General features: G+C 37.5%; 1 protein-coding gene across 5 annotated transcripts in view; it reads left to right on the top strand.

The window, feature by feature from the left end:
• LOC131691257 (uncharacterized) overlaps window positions 1-20620 on the top strand; it is a 62312-nt gene that overhangs the window by 17232 nt on the left and 24460 nt on the right. Inside the window, exons 1-3 of one of the 5 annotated variants that reach the window (XM_058977525.1) lie at window positions 11072-11354; window positions 19747-20237; window positions 20297-20424. In XM_058977525.1, the coding sequence (XP_058833508.1) occupies window positions 20007-20237; window positions 20297-20424 (359 nt within the window). In that variant the 5' untranslated portion in view covers window positions 11072-11354; window positions 19747-20006. Of the gene's footprint in view, window positions 1-11071; window positions 11355-19107; window positions 19226-19248; window positions 19271-19746; window positions 20238-20296; window positions 20425-20620 lie in introns of those variants that run through there. The other 4 variants (XM_058977526.1, XM_058977529.1, XM_058977528.1 and 1 more) reach the window with 4 other exon arrangements.

Genomic DNA, 20620 nt, shown 5'->3' with positions numbered 1-20620 from the left:
CACCGTGGAACGCGTTTAGTGGATGAGCTTCATTTTTTCGATTGGTTCAGCAGAACACATGAACTTATATTAAGTTTTATTTTTTTTGTGTTTCGAATTCATCTCGTCAGTAACGAGCACCATCTGGGTGTCTAGTTAAACGATTTATCTAAACTAATACCCAAATTAGCACTAGTTAGACACACAAAAAAATCCAAACAGTCCGCACGACACATGTACACGTTCAAATCAACTGACTTGTCCCGAGTGATGTCCCGGGAAGCAAATACAGAAGCTCAGGTTTGCTGACGAGAAAGCGAAAACGATCTCTTGTCTTTTGGCTCGGGAGCCAAACGCCTGGCATTATGCAATCTTAAATTTACATTTCCCAGTTTAGATACATCGTCTAACTAGACACCCAGATGGTGCTAGTTACTGACGAGATGAATTCGAAACACAAAAAATAAAACTTAATTTAAGTTAGGTTTTGTGCCCTTAAGGCACAAAGTGGTTCAGTCCAATTTTCCCTTATGGGTATTTAAGATTGCATAACGTACATGCACCTATGCTGCTAGGGCCAAGAGTAAGGAACTGTCGGACGTGATCGCACAACCACATGTCTTTGTAAGTCCTCGCTTGAGACTGTGTTTATAGGGTTTGAAGGTTATAAGTGTTAAACTGCTCAATCACCGGTGTGTTTTCCTATTTGTGAGTTCGCGGGCGTAGTGGTGCGTGGACGAAGATCAAGCATTTGTATGTTAACGTGTTTGTCGCGTCTGCTAGCGTGTATGTAACTTCGCTTGGATAAATTAGATTTTTTGATCATTCGCATATTCGCGTGTGTTCTTGAATGATCGCACGTGTTCATAAATGATCGCGCGGACCGTGAATCTGATGCTCAATGTGAGGTTCTGATACTAGAAGAGAGTTCCCCCATATCACTAGAGTTCCCGGTCATGTCACCATGGAACGTGTTGTCTAGTGAATGTGAGCGTCATTTTTTTATTGGTCCTACTGTAGGCATGATGCTATGCTGCTGGGACCGAGGGTAGAGACCTCCGGACCTGACCAATTCATGATCGCGCGTGCGCTGGGTTAATGCCAGTGTTACGAAATTTCAAAATCAGTTACCTATTTCTGCTTGCATTTACCGAAACCGACATTCAAATTCAACGCCTCCCTCATTCATTCACTTTTCAACTGACTGAAATTTCATGCAGAATCGAATGCTTGAGTGCAGAGGAAATATAAATTCGTTCACCAACCAAAGCATTCATTTGTTTTTATGTCGGCAGTTTGATGGCAGAAGTTAGCATCTTCTACATTTTCGAGCATAAGTGAACTGCGTAATCTATATCTGGTGCACTTTTGATCAATAATCCCTCTCAGAGCTAGCATAGAAATAAAATTCACTTTGCTTTTGATACCGAACATGTCCGTACCTGAAAGTGCTCCGTCAGGAGAACGAACGACGATGGAAACGAACCAAAAATTTCATTCATCGCAGCGGGCATGAATTGAATTTCGTTTTCTTTCAACTTCATGCAGCGATGTCAGTTTTTTTAGCTCTGGTTAATGCTTGAGACCGCGTTTGTAAATTTATAAGTGTGTTGGACAATTGCAATTGCATGTTCGCGTTTTTGACCAGGTTTGTGTTATCGCGAGCTACGAGCGCTTGTACGTTTTGAATAAGTAGATTATGAGTGTACATGAGCACATGTACATGTTGAGCAATTTTCATATTTTTAATGAAAAAATAGCAAAATAATGGTAACTTTCATATTGTTGTCCCAAAACCACGTAGTACGTTTAACAAAAGAACATAACATAGCACACCGTTGGAAACGTAATTTCTTCTTTCCAAAACACTCAAAAAATTGGTTGAAAAATGACTGCGTAAAAAAATTTTAGTGCCGAACGTTCCGAAAAAAAATTTTTTTTTTGCTATAAATTAAGATTTTGAGGGTATATTAAACTGATCAAACGTGGTTTTGTGTTGTATTTGAACAGACCTACAACCTTTACAATATCACTTTAAAAGTACATTCCTTTATTTTTATTTTGTAGCACCGTGAAATTTGTTAAAATTAGGATTGTTCCCATGGACTGAGGGGTCAATCGACGCAATAATTTGGTTTATTATAATTGGCTCTCGATAACTAATTTCTTCAAAATTGGTTCCAATCCGTGTAGGTTCATTTTAAGTTTTGGTTTTTTGGACACTTTGCGCGGAATGACCCATATATAAGCTTGAGCTTTGAGAGGAAAATAATCGTAGATCTCCCATTCCTTGAAAATAAGTTCTGCTGACTGCAATGATCGAACTAGCACTATAATTAGACATTCTAGCTGAAATTTAATTTTTTTTGAAACACCCGGAATAATGGAAATCATTTTCGAATCATTTTCCCGGTATGATCGAATCTCCGGATATTCGAGTTTGACTAGTAAACGATTTAACTCAGAAATGCCATCAAGTATGGAAATTCTCTATAAGAAATAAATGTACTCGCACCCGAAGTTTGGTTAGAGCTAGCATGCCTTTTATTCAATATGTTAGAAACATTAGCAATACCTCATTCAATGACTAACGTTCGAGGTACAACATATCAGAAAAATCAGTATCAAAAAACTGTCATGTTATATTATTAGCAATATACTGATTAACATAATTTAGGTGAATAGAACATTTCATAATCCTTATAAAAATTAGTTTAATATCCCAGTTTTGAGATAATCATTATTGTATGAGCATTTCATTTGTCCCAGTTCTCCACATATACCTACTAACTGAACTATCAAGGGAAGCTGGATGGAAACTTCCATTCATTGTCAAATTCGTGTATACACGCTTCGTTTCAATTTTGCCATCCCGAAAGAGGTACTTACACACGTACGCTCTAACCTGACCGCGGCTGATTGAAGTGATGAAACAGGACGATAATATATAAACGGTGGAACTTTCCGCTAGATTCGACCGATTGAAGAAAGAGCAACGAACAGTGTATGTAGAGCACAAAAAGCGGCAAGGGAATACATAATTCATTCGAACAATTTGGGTATTACATATTCAGACAATTAGTCGATGTATTCAACACCAATCTTTTCACTACTTCACTACTTTTGTCGCAATTCGTTTCAACTCAAGGTCATTTGTAATTGTATATGATTATGCAAATTGTAATTTTATGTTTCCGTGGGGTGCCGTTATTGAAAGACGGTTTTCAGCGTTTTCTTTATGATTAGGACCGTTTCACTAACATACGACATAACTGCGAAGTTGTGAGTGTACTTGATTTCATAGCTATTGCTCAACCAATACCTTATTTTGAGGATCCTTTTCCAGTAGGTTCGATAGCTGGAATACATGTAGGGCCATGTTCCTATTTTAAACCCATTGGATAGTGTAGTGATTATTTATTTATTCGAATTTCGAATAGTATACAGTATAGTATATAAGCAATTAATGTTTGTGTAATGTAATCTACAATTGATTGACGAATAAATAAATAAAAGTGTAGTACTTTACTGCCCATTAAAGCATAAGAGTCCCATATTGAAAAACAGGAAGCCGAGAAAAACGCTCTTCAAGATTTACATTTTCATTGAGCCTTATGGATGGGACTGCCATGTTTTGGTATTTTTTTTAATATTTTCTAAACAAACACAGATACAGAATACAATTCAACACATAACTCATTGTCGACAAAAAATCTTATGGGATTCTTATGCTTTTATGGTCATTTTATGTAGTTGATAATCCAGATTGCACGTTGTACAATTGGGGCCAGAATCTTAGACTTATTTCTTATCTAGGAAAATAGATATATTTGATTAAAAATGTCGAATTTCCTTTGAATTTTGAGCCGAGCTTTCTCATTTCTTTTTCACAAAAAGAATAATTATTTGATGAACTCACATGGTAAAATTGTTATGATAACAACTTGACCCCAAAATTTGGAGCATCACCCTACCTATGCAGACTTTTCCATTGCGTAAAATATGATATTTTCCGACACAAACACGCCAATCTGCTGAACCCCCCCCGAATATTTTCCTGAATTAGGTCAACAAACAAACCAACGGAACGAAAGCGAAATTACTATTATTGTTTCTTATCCCAGATGATCCCAGTGAAACCACAAGCGTGACATATTTCGTTGCATGTCGTCGCCTCGTGCACGAAATTCACAGTTGTCCGTTTTTACTTTTCCGCCTTGCGACGCCCACTGACTGGTGGCGCGATGGCGGTACTTTCCGGGACAGCAATGTCAACAAATGATTTTATTTGACCTGCTAGGGAAACGTTCGGTTACTTGTTTCGAATGCTATTTCTAATGAAGAGTGGCGGAATGTGGATTAGTCAGTTATTAGGTTGTGTACCATGTGCACTGGTTCGATGATTCAGAGGGTAGGACGATGTTCTCATAAACCAATTCGTCGTATGTTCGAGCTCTAGTCAAGAAGAATTCTTAATGGTCTTAGGATCGTAGCACTTGCCCTGCAATTGTTTATTTATTTACAATAAAAATCAGCTACGAACTTTGTGGAAAAAGATGGAGATGAAATGAGTGTAGATTTCAGGGTGTACATGTACTTAATTCAGCTTAACTTTCAAACTGTCAGTTTTTTAATCATATTTGGTATATAGTGATATTTTTGAACAAAATTCAGTAAATGTGAAATATTCTCTAAATAAAATGTGTTTATTTATTTTTTCTTATGCTCAAATTCAGACAAAACATTTGTTCTAGGGATCTACCGTCGCAAGGACGGACCATGCCTAGTGTAAAGAATGTAGAAGTCTAATACCAATTTCAAGTGTAAAAATCGGACTGGGGCTTTCCTCTGTAAGAGTCGAATAAAAAACATCACTAAAAATCGAACAATATATCTGATTCTTATAAAGTAGTTTTTAGCCACCTTTTAAATTGATCGCACACGAGGGCACAGAACACACACCAAAAAAAATATTCACCATGGATTTTCTTCTACCTATTCCAACGCTGTTGCTGTTCCCGCGTTGGAATAGGAATAAATTCATGGTGAATAATTTTTATGGTGTGTCGCCTCGTGTATACCTTTAATCTTGAATGTCATAATATATAGATGCTCCTGCCCAGTAAAGCTCAGCCGGAAATGAGCAGGAATTCTGGCTGGTACTAGTTAGTATTCCGGCTCCAGTGACACAACCGATTCTTATCGAAACGAAACTTTACTGAAAGCTCACAAATTATTTATTTTTTATACTGTAGGTTCTTATGTTGAAGTATCTCTGTCCGATTCTAAGTTTGAAGTTTATTTCCGATTTTTACATTCTTTTTCACGAAACATGTCTTTGCGACTTTTATTTTCGGTAGCTCAAGTATAAGAAGGATCAAAAATTATATAGGCTCATAGCTCTGTATAACCTTTATCGCCAAACAAAACACTCTGTAGTGCGTAGCACGCAAACATGTTGTTGATTCGGAACTTTCTGGTCTGGTAACTATCGTAGGCTCTATAAATATTTTGGTGTCGTGGTTGAGTTCAATAAATAATACATTTAGTTACAAGTATTAATTACGCTGTTTTCACTAATAGCATAAGTTGCTTAGGAATTAGTAAATAAGAGTTCATACCAATCCGACCCATATTATAACTTCAACAATATGAGAGCTACCATTGCCGGCTGCCCTTATATCAATTGTTCACGAAGAAGGAGAAAACATAGGGTAGACGGGAGGTGTGGATGGTTCATCTACTGAAGGATGACTATTCATCAGACTCTTCCATAGGTTTCGCGGAGTTGAAGATTAAGAAGGGTATAAAGATTCGCTCCAAGCATTCCAACAAATTGGTATTATTTTATTGGTGTCCAATAAAATGGGCACAACAACGGTAAATATGCTCATGGAATGTGTGAAACTTAAACCCAGACAATTCGCAGCATCGAGAGCCCAAATACATTATTTTTATTTTGTATTTTGTACTCACTGTTAAGGATATACAATTTGTTTTAGTTAGGGCAATACTTAAGATTATTGTACTAAACGGACTACAACATTTTATCTTTTATTTTAACACAATTACATTTTACTGCAACTACAAAAAACATTCTTAGCACAATATACCACTTACAAAACCTACAAGACAAATAAATTACTCTTGAAATAAAATTGAGGAAAATCGCGCGCACTACTAACTTTCTTGAATGTTGAATGAACCGAAAGAACGTGCTTGGCGATTACTGAGCCTAACTCAGCACGAATGATACCGAGAAGACCTCAATTTTCGCGATATCATCCGATCTGATATTTACATTGTCAAATTCTTGGCAGCCCTTGCTATGGCTGCAGTTGTGACGAATGGGATATCGCGCGATGCTCAGGCTCACACCTTTGTGATAAGATACCTTGGGTGAACTCCCGCGACTCTTTCTGCAAGAGTGACCGACACGTCTCAGATGACAACCTGGACCTGGATGGCCATTACTCACACATTTTATCGTTATAACCAAAGTAGGAGTGTGGAGAATGAGAAAGTCTAGCGGTCTTCATTAAAGTGGCAAAGCTTACACTTATCGTAACCAACGGGTACATATTTTAAAACCTGTTTTTATTTAAGACAATTAACTTTGAATATATATAAATTGGAACAAGTGATGGTTGAAAATATTTATTTGTTGTCATATGAAGTGAGAATATTTAATCATTTTACTACTTATACATTTTAATTGGGTGCTGTAGCGTAGTGCGTCACTGTTGTGCTACCTTATGACAAGCGTCATGTAGCACATTTCAAGAAAAGCGATTTTTAAAGTTTGATATTGAAGACTATTTATGCTTCTACCATTCTGTGGTAATCTCTCAAATATTACGAAGATCGGTTGACTATATTGAGAGTTTTTGCTCAAAATGTAAACAAAAGTCGCACTCACACATGTCATAAGTGTGTATTGATGACAAAATTTGTATGACGTGTCATAATTTGTATAGAAACCATGCCATCATGGTTTCTATACAAATAAAACAACAATTTTTGATTTTTTCATATCTTCGGGTTAATTTGGTGTAGAACCAATCGGTGAGATGTGGACTTTTGAATTTTTGCACTGATTTTGACAAACAAGCACTCGTTGGGAATGTTATACATCTAGCAACGTTTTGGTAATAATGATTTTATCCATGGCTAAAAATTTTTTAAGCTAAATCCAATAAGGGGAAGATACCTTTTTTCGAGGTTTTTGTAATTTGGGGGTACGATAGGTCACTATATTCGAGGTTAAATAAAATAATTTATGAGCATTAACTTCAGCGGCATAAAATACTGCAGATTATTTAAAAAAAATAATGACACAAATAATAAACAAAATAATCCATTGTCGTCATTCAGGTAAGAAAATGAGGAAGTGGCAAATGATGTGAAAAATAATGAAACCGAGGAAGGAAATGTTGAAAAAACATGTTTTTTCAGCAGCTGCGTCTGGCTTTGTACTTCGTTGCCAGAGTGTGGAATTGAAGTTGTGCATTCAAACTCACGTGATTGCTAGCTGTGCGACGATCACGTTTGTGCTTCGGAGCATTTTTGGAATCCTTTTGCTTCTCGTTTTCGATTATGTTTTTTCGATTATATACTTCAACAACACCTTAAATTATTATATTGTTAATTCACACGAAATATCTGACGCACTTTCATTGATGACGAGCACTTTCCTTTCACACGAACACGTAATGTTTCGAGCGGAACCTTGAATTGTTTACAGGTTGATCGAATACTGGCGCCATCTTGGACAAATGCAATTGCGTTCATTATGTCCTCTTCACTTCGTTTTGGTGTTTTTCGCACGAAAATACGCAGAATTTTCCTGTCAAAATAATTCAAATTTACATCATAGTAGTCACCTATAGTGCCCCCAAACGGCTGACCAATTTTTGCACAGGCATTTGGGATCACAAAAGGAACTCAAAAAGTGCTGTGCTGAAAAATGTCATATGCCGAGCCACTCTAACAGACACCTTGAAGGAATTTTCCAAATAAATTGCAGATTTCGGTATGGTTATTTACTACATATCCGTCAAAATGCCTTTGGGATAGAAAGGTGCTACTTTCCAATTTTCTCTTCAAGTTATTTAAAAAAATCCTTGGACAAGTCTTAAGATTGTTTTCGATTTTACGATTATATTCTTCATGTGCAGTGTTAATGGCTATGTCTAGTCGTGTGCAAATGTCCAAATAGTTTTGCCGATTTGTAATGCTTTGTTCTTACTTGTACATTTTACGTGCCTTTTGTTTTTGAGTTTTTCAGGTGTTGGTTGAACCATACAGGCTGCACAGGAACAGGTTTCTAATTGCAAAATTATGGTTTTCATCCATTTTTTCTGGCGGGATAATGATGGTGAACAATTTTTAGAAAGGGATATAACTTTTTGTCGATTCCGACAGCAAAAGTCGCTAAGACACTTTACGCTTGCTTGGACATGCCGCAGACTCAGGTGATTCGAATTTGAAAATGCCCAAATATCCTGACACCTACGGTAGAAGACAAAGGGTTAATGCTGGGCAGAGAATGGGCAAAAATCGAAAACGAAAAAAGCAATTTTTTTCAACACCGTGTGGTAGATCTTCATAAAAAGGAATCAGCTTATGTAGAATGTTGTTACAGTACCGCTGATTGTTTTTTTTGAAAATCTAACACGCGGAATGGAAAAAACTACTTTTTTCGTTTTCGAATTGTGTCCTTTCTCTGTGCAACCTTACGTTTGTCTCCAAGCTTGCTCATGAGACCTTTTTGCACGCTTTTCTAAACTTTCTTCCTTCAACTCCTTGCTACTATGGCTTTGAACATTGAAAAATATTTCACACCTTCCAGTCCATTGCTAATAACATGTCATAACATAAAAAAAATTGTTCTAATCTTTCATGTTTTTTCCATTGCTGTTTTTTCTTGCTTACTGTTTAACCTTTGCGGTATACATACCCTGGTCACGTCTGTTGCAGATATCGTCACCTGTTGAGACACAAACCGATCTGGATGTGTGTAACCATAGTGATTTACCTCTCTTTACAACCAGCTTCGTACGTTTTCTTACCCCCCTCCCGCTACTCGTTCCTATATGTATCTGCTAGCTGGTACTGAAAGTTCCTTGGCGGCGGTATTTCTCCCGATACCGAGGTTTCCATCGTATAAAGCACGTTGCATGCTCAGTCATATACAAACATTCGAATTTGCCTTGCTTGTGACCCATTTAGTTGTCAGCCACTCCGACGGAGATATGGTGAAATTTCTCCAGATTACGATATCCAGATTTGCTCCAACTTCGTGTTTTTCCTGCTTAGCTCGCGCTGACCGAGTTTGCTGTTTAACTAGTCTACTCATAACTGGCCAGAGTGACCTAACTCAAAAGACATTTTATGTGTCAAAACGTAGTATAATTTTTTCTTGGACAAAAAGTTAATGAATTTTTTAAAATGATTCAAAACTCTCATGGGATGGGTTTGAGCCCCTAAAACAATCCCCGGTGCGGACTTCTTTGAAAGCATTATTAAGAACGTATTTTCTTAGTTCACAAAATTTTTATTTTCGGTAACAGACACAGATTACCTGCCAAACCATACAATTATGCCTGTTATTTCTTGGCAAGTATATGTAGTATGCTTCTCTCCAAGTCGTGCCCTAGGAGAACTTTTACGTCAGGCATCGTCTGAAATCCGCCTTTGTGTAACCTTTATCGTCCATTTCGTCAGCCCGATACAAGTGCAAAGAAACCCTGTTGCACGGATGTTAGTGATTACTTCAACAACTCCGATTATCGCTTAATCACCTAGACTATTGCATCTTAATCAAGAGTCAATGTCAAGGACCGATCACCGGCTTTCTACGACAAATCATTTAATTTAAGTTATATAACACACAAATTGCTGTAGTGCTGGGCACAGCACAGTAAGGGCGAACTGCGGTGTCCTACTGCGACAACAACGTCCAACACCAACCCGCCCTATCAGCGCAGGTACATATATAGTAAGCGAGTGCTAAAAGGCATGTCTCAATCGTTAGGAAGCGAAAAACAGAAATCTATTTTTAGCACTGTCAGTTAATTGAAAAGAATGAATGAGAGGAAAACTGTCGACTTTACAGTTCTAGGCTCGGCGGAGGCCCAAACAGAATGCTCCGTCACTGGCGTGGCGTCAAAGTCCCGTTTTATATTATTGGAATTCTTTCTCTTTCGAACGATGCATGTTGCTCGGATATTGAGTAAACTTCTCTATTGAGGTCAAACACTGCACCAGTGACGAAGCATTCTGTTTGTGCCATTACTTTATTACTTTAGCTCCATTTAAACACGAGCTGACCGTGCAGCTCAGTGATATGTGTTTTCTTAGCAGTGTATATCGCAGTGCGATGGTCTCGCTGCAAAGTAAATATTAAATTCAGTTGATTTGCGTGCAAGTTCGAACTCGTGATTAATCTATTATAGAACGTGAGTGAACAAACAAGCGCTTTTTCAGAGTCGATTTCAATTTGGATAAAATATCCTATTGGTGGAAGTTTTCACCAAGCATCGCATACTGAAGTACCGTTTTGGAGAAAAGTCGCTCAAGCCGCCGGCTGGTGCCTCTTACTGTGCTCCATTCGTTCAAACATTTACCATGCAATATGCATCTATACCTATATGTACGTCTGTGCATTTGGTGCCACTGCGCGAAGGTTCGTAAAGGAGTGCAAGTGAATGCGCTCTTCAGATAATTCCCCCTCGCGTAGAACGGTAGACCAACAATCCAGTAGGCACTTATCGGCGTGATGTGGCGGTACAGACAATCTTTAGCCAGTACGGTTATAGTTTTGTTGACGAAAAAGCGTAATAGAGTGGAATGCGCGGAGCATTTATTTTAAAACGAATTCAATATAAATTTTTCAACCGGCACAATTCATTTATCAAAAACAGCACACCATAGATCAAAAATGCTCTAGACGCAAGGAACCATACCGCCGATAAGCTAACTGTATGTACATACTTTCTTGTGATCTACACCACAAAATTTTCCGCGCTCCATGGGAACCGGCATAGGGGCGCATCTTGACTCACTCATGGTTTCAGTTTAAACCGGACTTTCGTGCGAAGCGGTTGTGTTTTTACTTCTCTAACAAGTATCGGAATTCAAAGTTAGACGACAGCCTAGTGTTTGAAAAATAAAACCCATTTTGTTATAGCGTGCAGTTTGAACCGAGAAATTGCGACGTATATTATTAAAAGAACTACATACGAACACTTAGAACGTCACTACTAGTTACAGCAAAGAGTACGGTGCATTCAAAAGCGCATACCAGTTTCATTCAGTGGTCACGCGACGGTCTGTGAAATTTACATTCGACGCGCGGATCGGCTAGACTCACGGTAATCAGAATGTCGCAAGAATGCGAATAAACAGACGCAGTTCACTGCGTAGTTCGTGATCAATGCGGTGGTGAACTTATTCGTTTTTCACGAAACACACCAGATTTGTGCTTGGCGTGTGCGGCTATCGAATATGCACTTTCTGAATAACATTCGTGAATATTATACTTTTATTTAATACGATATGATTGCAATTGAACCCATCACCTCTATACCGGCGCACCTCATCATTATCAACTGATTTCCAAAGGCACTAAGCCGAAAAGAAGAGCACATGCAAGCTGAAATCGTTCCAATGCTTCTGACCGCATCCCCAGTTCGCTGCGTATTCATCATACTGCAAAGCATTTGGACTTTGAACAGGCGAATCCACCGTATGCTGACGGTCGGCATACCGTGAATTTTCTATTTTTGCAGTGTGTATGTGTGCTGTGTGCATGCATGAAAACGCGTGCGAAATGGAAGATTTTTACGACCGTCAAAGACCGGCTCAAAAAGCACGTGTTATCAACCGGTAGCGGTCAAGTGTAGCCGTAATTAGTCAGCGCGATTTATTACGCAGGCCGAAGACTGTTTTTTGCTGTGATTTGTGTAGAATATTTTCCTTGATTAAGATAGATAACATACGGTTTCAAGTTCTGTGGTGTTGAAATATCAAATTCGTTATAGGGTGCTAACTGTCAAATAGGGTGGAAAAATTTCGAGAAGAGCTATAAGCCCGGACTTTAGATTAGAGCGTATCCTTGACATTAATTGACATGTTTACAGCTTTTCTGTTAACTCAGTTTGTTTACCCCTCCGAAAGCCGCGTAGAGCACTGAACGCATAACGTTCTGAAATTCAGGCGAAGTCATCTTAGGACTTCGGGTGGTCGCCGGAATGTGGATAATAATGCGACTGCCGGTGGGGTGAATATCGCATTACGTAGTATAGGTGCATTCGGTAGTCTGAACTAGCCTTCAGAGATCCTTCCTGGACCGACGAATTTAGTTTTCAAAATAGTGCCAAAAATCCTAGGATAAGTCAATATAACATGAAATAATGTTTCGGTTCCGGAGATACAGATTAGTGGATGTAACCACTTTAAAATATACATATAAACCGATACATTAGATATCATTTAAAAGTGTAAAGTCCTATCAAAATCATTTTTCGAAGTAATCATTACATATTATTAGGCACAACGCATTTTTCCAAGCTTAATATTTTTTTAATTATGTACTGATGTGTGAAGAACAATACAAAATGTTATTCTCTGAAATTGTGCACTTGTTACTATTTGTCAAAAAAACTTTAATTTAAAGTTGGTTTTCCTATTCCGGGATGATTTTGATCACGTGTATGTTAACCCACATTAAGTTCCCGATATCAATATTTATCATTCGAATATTTGTTTAAACTAATTCTGCAGAGCTTCAAATTGTTAAATAGACGTCAATCTGAATTGAATTAAGTATTTCAATATACTTGTCGCCCAAATTCTAATAATTTAAGTTCAAATTAATTTTATTTCGATGGTTCATCAATTAACGAAAAGATTGATCCATTTCACCGCATTGGAGCATTTATTATAAAAACTATTGCAAATTAAATAAATTTACGAAAAAGTTTCGAGTGATCAAAGTGACGCAATTGATCAAAGTCACGGTATCAACATTAGGGCATTGCAAAAAATGTTTTTCTGTATTCTCAAAGCCCCCCTCTCATATTGTGACAAATGTCAAAGTAAGCTCAGATGCAAAATTTCACATCATTTGGACAATTCTAAAGTCCCGCCCACTTCGCTTGAAATTTTTGAAATTAATGCTATGGGAAAATATGAAGGAAAAATATATTAAATGCCATAACTTTTAAAGTAGCAATTAGAAAATTACAATTTTATACCTATTTTTAAAGGAAATAATCTTAGTATTTGAATGGAGATATTTTTGATTCTAGAAATATACGGGAAAGTGGGGTATTGGGTCATTTTGGCCCCAAAATTCCCTATTTTTGATATTTTTTCTGCTCCGTGATGCAAATTATACATATTTTGCAGTTTTCCTAGTGTGAAACAATTTGTCCGAATACAAGAAGTTGAGGTTATATGGCCTTTTGTCATTCATATTAAATTTTATCATTCTCACGTGTGCATATATTTCTATAATTTTTTTTCGTTACCGGAACAATCAGGAAACATCAAATTATCTAACATATAGTCTCAATTGTAAAAATGTGGTTTTACCATAAAATCGTACATATTAACTCCATTTAACAACAAAATTATTATTTAAATTACTACTTTTAGTGTAAAATACGCTTAGGGATCACATGAGAAAAGATTCATTTCTGGAAAATAGGGGAAGTTGAGGTATTAGAACATTTAATGAAAAAATTTGATTTGGAGTTAATGTCAAAAAATTTATTGTTTTTGACTTTTACCGCTAACGAATCTATTTTTGTTGTCTTCCTAAAAAATTTCCACGTTCAACAAGTTATATTTTGTGAAAATTTATTAAAGAATAATATATGCACGAGAAAATGATAAAATTTAATATGAATGACAAAGGTCAAAAAGGTACCATTCGATTGCTGAGATTTTTTCACATTAAAAAAACTGCAAAATATAATTTGCATCACGGAGCAGAAACAATATAAAAAATAGGGGGTTTTGGGGCCAAAATGACCCAGTGCCAAACTTTCCCGTATTTTTCTAGAAACAAAAATATCTCCATTCAAATACTAAGATTATTTCCTTAAAAAAAGAGGTATAAATTGTAATTTCTGATTGCTACTTCAAAAGTTATGACATTTGATATATTTTTCCTCCATATTTTCCCATAGTACCAATTTCAAAAACTTCAAGCTAAGTGGTCAGGAGTCTAAAATTGTCCAAATGATGTAAAATTTTGCATCTGAGCTTACTTTGACATTTGTTACAATGTGAGAGGGGGCCTTTGAGAATTAAAAAAAGATGGGTGGGTAATGTCCAGGACATAACCGGAGTGTCGTGACTACTCGTTTGACTTGTAATTCAAATCGAATGATACTAAGTGAAATATGTGGGAATGTGTCAAGTTATTCTTTATAATAATTATGGTGGTTCTGAAAAGAACCTTCGTTGTTGGCGTCTGCGTTGATAGGGGATGCACTGGATTCTAAGCTCGTTGAGACATTCATTCATGAAATGAACAAATGTTATATTTTCTTGCTTTGAAATATAATGTTAAAATCTCGTGAAATATAATGTTAAAATCTCTCGAAACAACCATCGGAATCTTTTTCCAAGCGTACAGAAATGAATCACGCTTAGCGAAAAACCAGGGGCGGGTAATATACGGGACATAACCGCGATGATCATATTCTTAAAATTCTGCCTGTATCTCTTTCAAATTGCTAAATTTTACGCATTAAGTTCCATTCACCGGGCTCAGCGAAATTTTCCTGGGGATCCCGTTCGTTAACCTATTCAGTAAAACAATTTTATTACCGAGTTCTCCGCATTGAATACAGGTCAATAATTTCATATGATTTAAACAAGCAGACAATGTACTTGTAGGACAGGTAGGAGTGTTTTGAAGTGGTTTTAGTGGAGGTGACAACATAAAATCGTGTATTGGACATTTTACAACGATTCTCCTTAACCCCGCAAAACCACGGGGTTGGCAGCAGAGGGTTAAGTTGTTTAGAAGAGATGGCAGTTATTATATGATAACTAAAAATATAAAATTGTTCTATAAATTGCAAAGTTATTGCCGTGTTAACCTGAAAATTTGTCATTTCATTCATATAGGAACAATCATTGAAATTACGTCAATTTATGCTTTGCTTTCACTGATTTTCTTGGAAGGATTTGCATAAATCTTCAGGTTTGTAGATTAGAAAAATATTTTCTTGTGATCCACTGGTACAGAAATAACAAGCACAAGGCGTTCCTATTTATTAAATTATCAAGGCGTTCCTATTTATTAACTTTTCGTTGCAGATGGAAGGCCATCGGCTTGTTCGCTGCAGTCTTCGATGTTTTGGTAACATTTTTAGTGACAGTTGCTACCGCCTTTTCAGTGACTGCGTTTCTTTGGTCTTCTCACCGCCACCAACGTTTTTCTTCTTCTTTCCGGTGGTAGCCGATTTTATTGGTCGTCCGATGCAGCTTCTCACGACCACGCACGTCTGTTATGCACTGCGTCTTACACACGTCTGGCTTTGAGAAAAGCTGCGACACCCCTATTTATAGGTTTTATCATTAATGTTGATTCTCATTTAAAGTAGTTTTTGAACTATTTAAACAAATTTTATATAGCAAATAACGTATCGGTAGCAAGTGTTGAACGTTTTCCTTCCGATTTATGAAACAAGATTGGCAATCCGTTTAGTAGAAGAAAAGTTATTAAGGTTCAAAATGTACGTAACGCTTTCGCTAATTTGCACTACTATCGCTTTCTCGCTCGTTCTCGTACCGTGTATGAGCCTTTCCTTTCCATCCGGCTTCTAATGGCATAACCAAAACTAATATGCCGGCTTTCCCCCACCAACTGCTCTCGTCAAGCAACCCAATACGAATAATCATAGGACCAAACATGTAGTGGACCTATGTATAAACTTTTCATTATTTTATTGTTCGGTTGATGCACCATATTGACGGCTCTGTGCGGGATGGGCTGAAAATTTTCACTTTTCCGAGTCGTTTTCGAAAGATTTTTCAAAACACTATTTTTCCGTTGATAATGAATGTCCTATATATTCCAAAATTTAATACAACATTGGTACAAATATTTTCGACAAAATGCCGACGAAATTGTTTAAATCCATTCAATACAACAAAAGATTTTTATTTTTTTAATTTTTTCTAGTTAACATATGATCTTATTTTGTCGTGGTTTAACTTACCTTGCCATACATCTCTTTTCAAAATTTCGCAGGGAGAGATTTTTAAAGTTAGTAAATTTCGTTATACTAATCGGAATTACACAATGTATGCAGTAATCAATCGGAAAAAATGTACACCAATTTTGTATTATATTTAGAAGTATGTATCATTTCTATAAACAACACAAAAATAGATTTTCAAGAAACCTTCCTGAAGCGCCGCGGAAAACCGAAATATCCCGGTCCCTTGCAGGCAGAACCGCAAATATGGAGCACATAAGAGACATAATAGAATATTGGCAAATTATTCAAGTCCCGCATGTATTTTTATGCTTCATTCGTCGTTCACTAGTCGAAGGAGAAGCATGTTGATGCGCGGTCAGACGGTCTAATAAAAAGGAACTCTGAATTTGCATTACTCATATATTGTTGCGCATGTTATTTTTGTTATTCAGGCTTATTCTGCATTATGACGTTACACCTGGCCAAAACGCTACCTTATAACTTACTACCCCGACCGCTCTAGCGTATATGTGTAACTTACAGGCACAGTAAAGTTCCACTGCCCCCCACTTCGGGTGAAGTGAGTGAATCACAAAATAATCACAGGAGAGCACAATCGTGTTTAACCTTATGCAGACCCTTCGTAGGCCTACAGTGTGCGAGGTAAAACAGTTCATCGAGGTGAATGTTGAACTTGTGCTTACAGAACTGTCACATATACAGCTACATCGTACGAGGCATGTAGGACTAATAACGTTCAACTCCTTAGCCGAGGCAGAAAGCTTCGTAGCGCATATTGTTCTATGCAACACGACGTCAAATACGAACACGTCGAACGGAAATTCGCCTCCACGATTTGGCACGGATTATATTAAAAGATTCATGTAGTAGTAAGGAAAATCGGGATCCGTCGTAGATGACACCTGCAGAAACTTTTTCCCTGACATTCTGAACGGTGTTCGGGTGGTACGAATGCGGCGGAGCCAACCTATACCTTCTTAGTTGACTTTCGAGAGCAGATCATCTCATGGTGTTAACTAACGCTGTGTACTTACCCTGGGCAGACGCCCATGTGCCACGCAGACGGCACACTACGCTAAATCACGCGCCATAACATCTAAAGAAAACTCTTCTATTACAACCAAACGTAACACACAACCTTCGACATCTGCTGACACGCCACAGACAACCAGCTAAAAACCAAACAATATTCCACGGTATCCCCAAAACAATAGCAAACATACCTAGGGAAATAATAAACAAAGAAGAAGACGGATATATCAGAGTCTTCAGTTGAAATACAACATATGACATTTTCAGTTGAAATACAACATATAGCGACATTTCAGGCTACGACACTCATCAACAAATATTATGCTTAGTTTAAAAAAGACACACTATCACACATTTTGGTAGTTTGATTAATGGTACCTTTTTAACTATTGACTTGATCAAATATTGTGGAACTCAAATGAAATCTCGACAATATTAACAACCAATCAAATGGTTTCAATTAATTGAAATTCAGTGGAAATAATAATTTTTCAAAATCAATTTTTTATCGCAGTACATTGATTTTTGGTTGTCGGTACGAAGATGATTCAATACACAACTACCGATGTACCTGAACTGCATTTGCTTTGTATTTGCAGCCTAAACGTGATAAAACGAAATTCTTCCATTCGATCAATCTGAACATAACGATTCCATCATCTAACACATAATGAACAGTATATAAACATCATTCCATTTGAATCATATTGCAAACAATCAGCAAGAATCTGACACCGTTGTACTGAACACTCACTGAGCAAATATTAAGGTGAAATTGTCTTTCCACAGCCGGAGAAAATGTGCCTGGCAGTGCACCCGTTCGTCTTAGGGTAACTCAAAAAATATTTTATCTGCTCTCATTAAAAAAATTTCTTCCTATTATTTTAACGAAAAGACACCGAATTTTGCAATAAAATACATATAAGATTTTTCGGTTTTCATAAAGCCATTTTCTCAGACTCAAACTTATTTTTATTTTTTTGGTTCATCGAGTAACTACAAGTTATTGGATTTCCTGCGTCAGACAATTTTATCAAGTGTTATATGGTTCGCTGCGGCGCACCTCGACGTGGAAATGATTGGACGTCTACTCTTGGAACGATCGTCTGTGTGGCTCTGCGTCACTGAAAATATTTTTTTTCGTGCCCAATAAATGTATAAATAAATCTTAACATTATACAAAAGATCTATTGTTGCCTTGCCTTCAAAACCGTAAAGCTAAATAACTTTCGGTTTGAGCACTTTACACCAGACGCCCTCCTAAATGTTCTCAAATTTGAAGCCAACGTATTGAAGTTTATCGCATGATATATGAGTTGTGTATTACCAATGTATTGAGCATGTAACTATCAATTAATCAATTAATAATATTGCAAGCCTTTTGAAGTTTTAACGAAGTTACGGAATATTTAACCAGGTGTTTCTAGAAGTAAAAATTTTGCACCTAACTCGTTATGAGAATTTCATGTGTTTCCACACTTGAAATCGTTCTACGAAAACGTTGACACGGCATGTTACCAATAGTGAAGCAATGCCTACGGAAGTTAAGTTTCATGTTTGCCGAATGTCTCGGAGCCCCTATTCCAGACTTCCGCTGTGATGTTCTACTTACTTTTGTAAACACGATCACAAATTTGGCACTTGATCAACACGTTTAACCTAGTGTGTCGCGGTAGGTACACACAGTGTATATATAAACATATTTATTGACCGACTAGCGGCAACGGGTGTGATGGGATCTGAACCTATCGTGTATCATAAACAACGAAGCTGTCTCTCTCGATTTATTCAATTCGCGAATGGTCAACAACCCGAGTCCGATCAAACAGCACACAGTCTGACTCAGGAGATCGAGCCAATACCTACTCAGTCATATTCTGACCGCGGTTGGATTCGGACGTGTTGATTGAAGGGAAAGCGGCTCGCAAAATTTAATTCCTTTGGCACGAATTGAAAAACAGTACTGAGTAAATAGTAGTTAGTGCATTCTGTCAGTCCTGTCGGGAGTTGATGTGATTTATAGCTTTAGCTTTATAATTATTATTTATTAATCATGAAACTGTGAAACCAATTAGCACAAGAAGACCCTTTCTTCTTTTGAGGAGCTGATAAAAGACTACCATTATTTCACGGTCTTTTGAATCCGTTGGCTGGTGAATTAGTGCTGGTTCATTTGAAACGGCTTCGAAATGTGATGTGGTTCACTGCGAATGGGCGATAACTTTTAGAAAAAGCTATCAATAGTGCCTTCATTATAATTAGTCGTTTTAACACCACCCCGTGAAAAATAACCGATAAGCGTGTTGTGACATATTTGTCCATACTCATTAGAATCGCCCCGTAGTTAGCATCATTGTCAAATATAACGACGATTGCGCACTTGAGAGAAATTGTGAAACGAGTTTTCGTCAGCAGCAGCTCATTTTAAACGAACCGACAACGATTTCTTTTAATCCTAGAACATTTTCTATTTTCTCTTCTATTACAGGTGATCTAGAACCGCTGTCTTCCTCTGAGTTTAAACGATCATTCCCCAAACAAGTGAATAAGTGATTGAAGATTCAGAACAGTGATCCTTAGAACTGAAAAGTCTAGTGAAAGGTTCATTCGTGTGGTCTTAAATTTGTGAGTGCAAGCAAACCAATATCAGTGAATCCAAGCAGTCGCCTACAGTGTTGAACAGTCTTCAAAAACTTGCGCATCCTTCAAATATCAACCGTTGAATTACTGTCTCGCTCTGCGAGTAGAATGGCTCCACCCAATAATGAGCTATCATCGCAAGTGATTGTGCCACCCCGTGAATCGATCGAGCGACGGCAGCAGCAGCAGCAGGATGAGGTCCTCCACCAGCAACAGCCAACAAAACCGGCTATGGATTGGGAAGCACCAGCAGCACAAGGTCTTTATGATCCACAAAACGAGCACGAGGCCTGCGGCGTAGGCTTCATCGTTTCGATCGAGGGAAAAGCCAGCCATAAGGTAGCCAATTAATACGCCAAGCGTCTCCATGGAAAACATTTTGTTCTTGCTTTTCACAGATTTTACGTGATGCCCATACGCTTGCCATCCGCATGAACCATCGCGGAGCTTGCGCCTGTGATAACGATACCGGTGATGGCGCTGGCGTCTGTGTGTCGATCCCGCATGACCTGTACGCCAAGGAACTGTAAGTACAGTTATAGTCGACTTTATTCATCTCTGTCAAATCGATTTCAATTAAATATCAAAGATAGGATTAGATTACATACTGTTTTACAATGCAGTTATTGATTTTCCTACTTTTGGCTTGCTATCATTTTCAATTATACTGCACTGTTTACTAAGTTCAACAATAATTGATGAATTTGTTACAATTACATTTT

The sequence above is a fragment of the Topomyia yanbarensis genome, chromosome 3 (assembly GCF_030247195.1).
Source record: "Topomyia yanbarensis strain Yona2022 chromosome 3, ASM3024719v1, whole genome shotgun sequence".
Taxonomy (NCBI): domain Eukaryota; kingdom Metazoa; phylum Arthropoda; class Insecta; order Diptera; family Culicidae; genus Topomyia; species Topomyia yanbarensis.
Note: the sequence above shows the minus strand (reverse complement) of the source record. Positions and strands in the feature narration are given on the sequence as shown.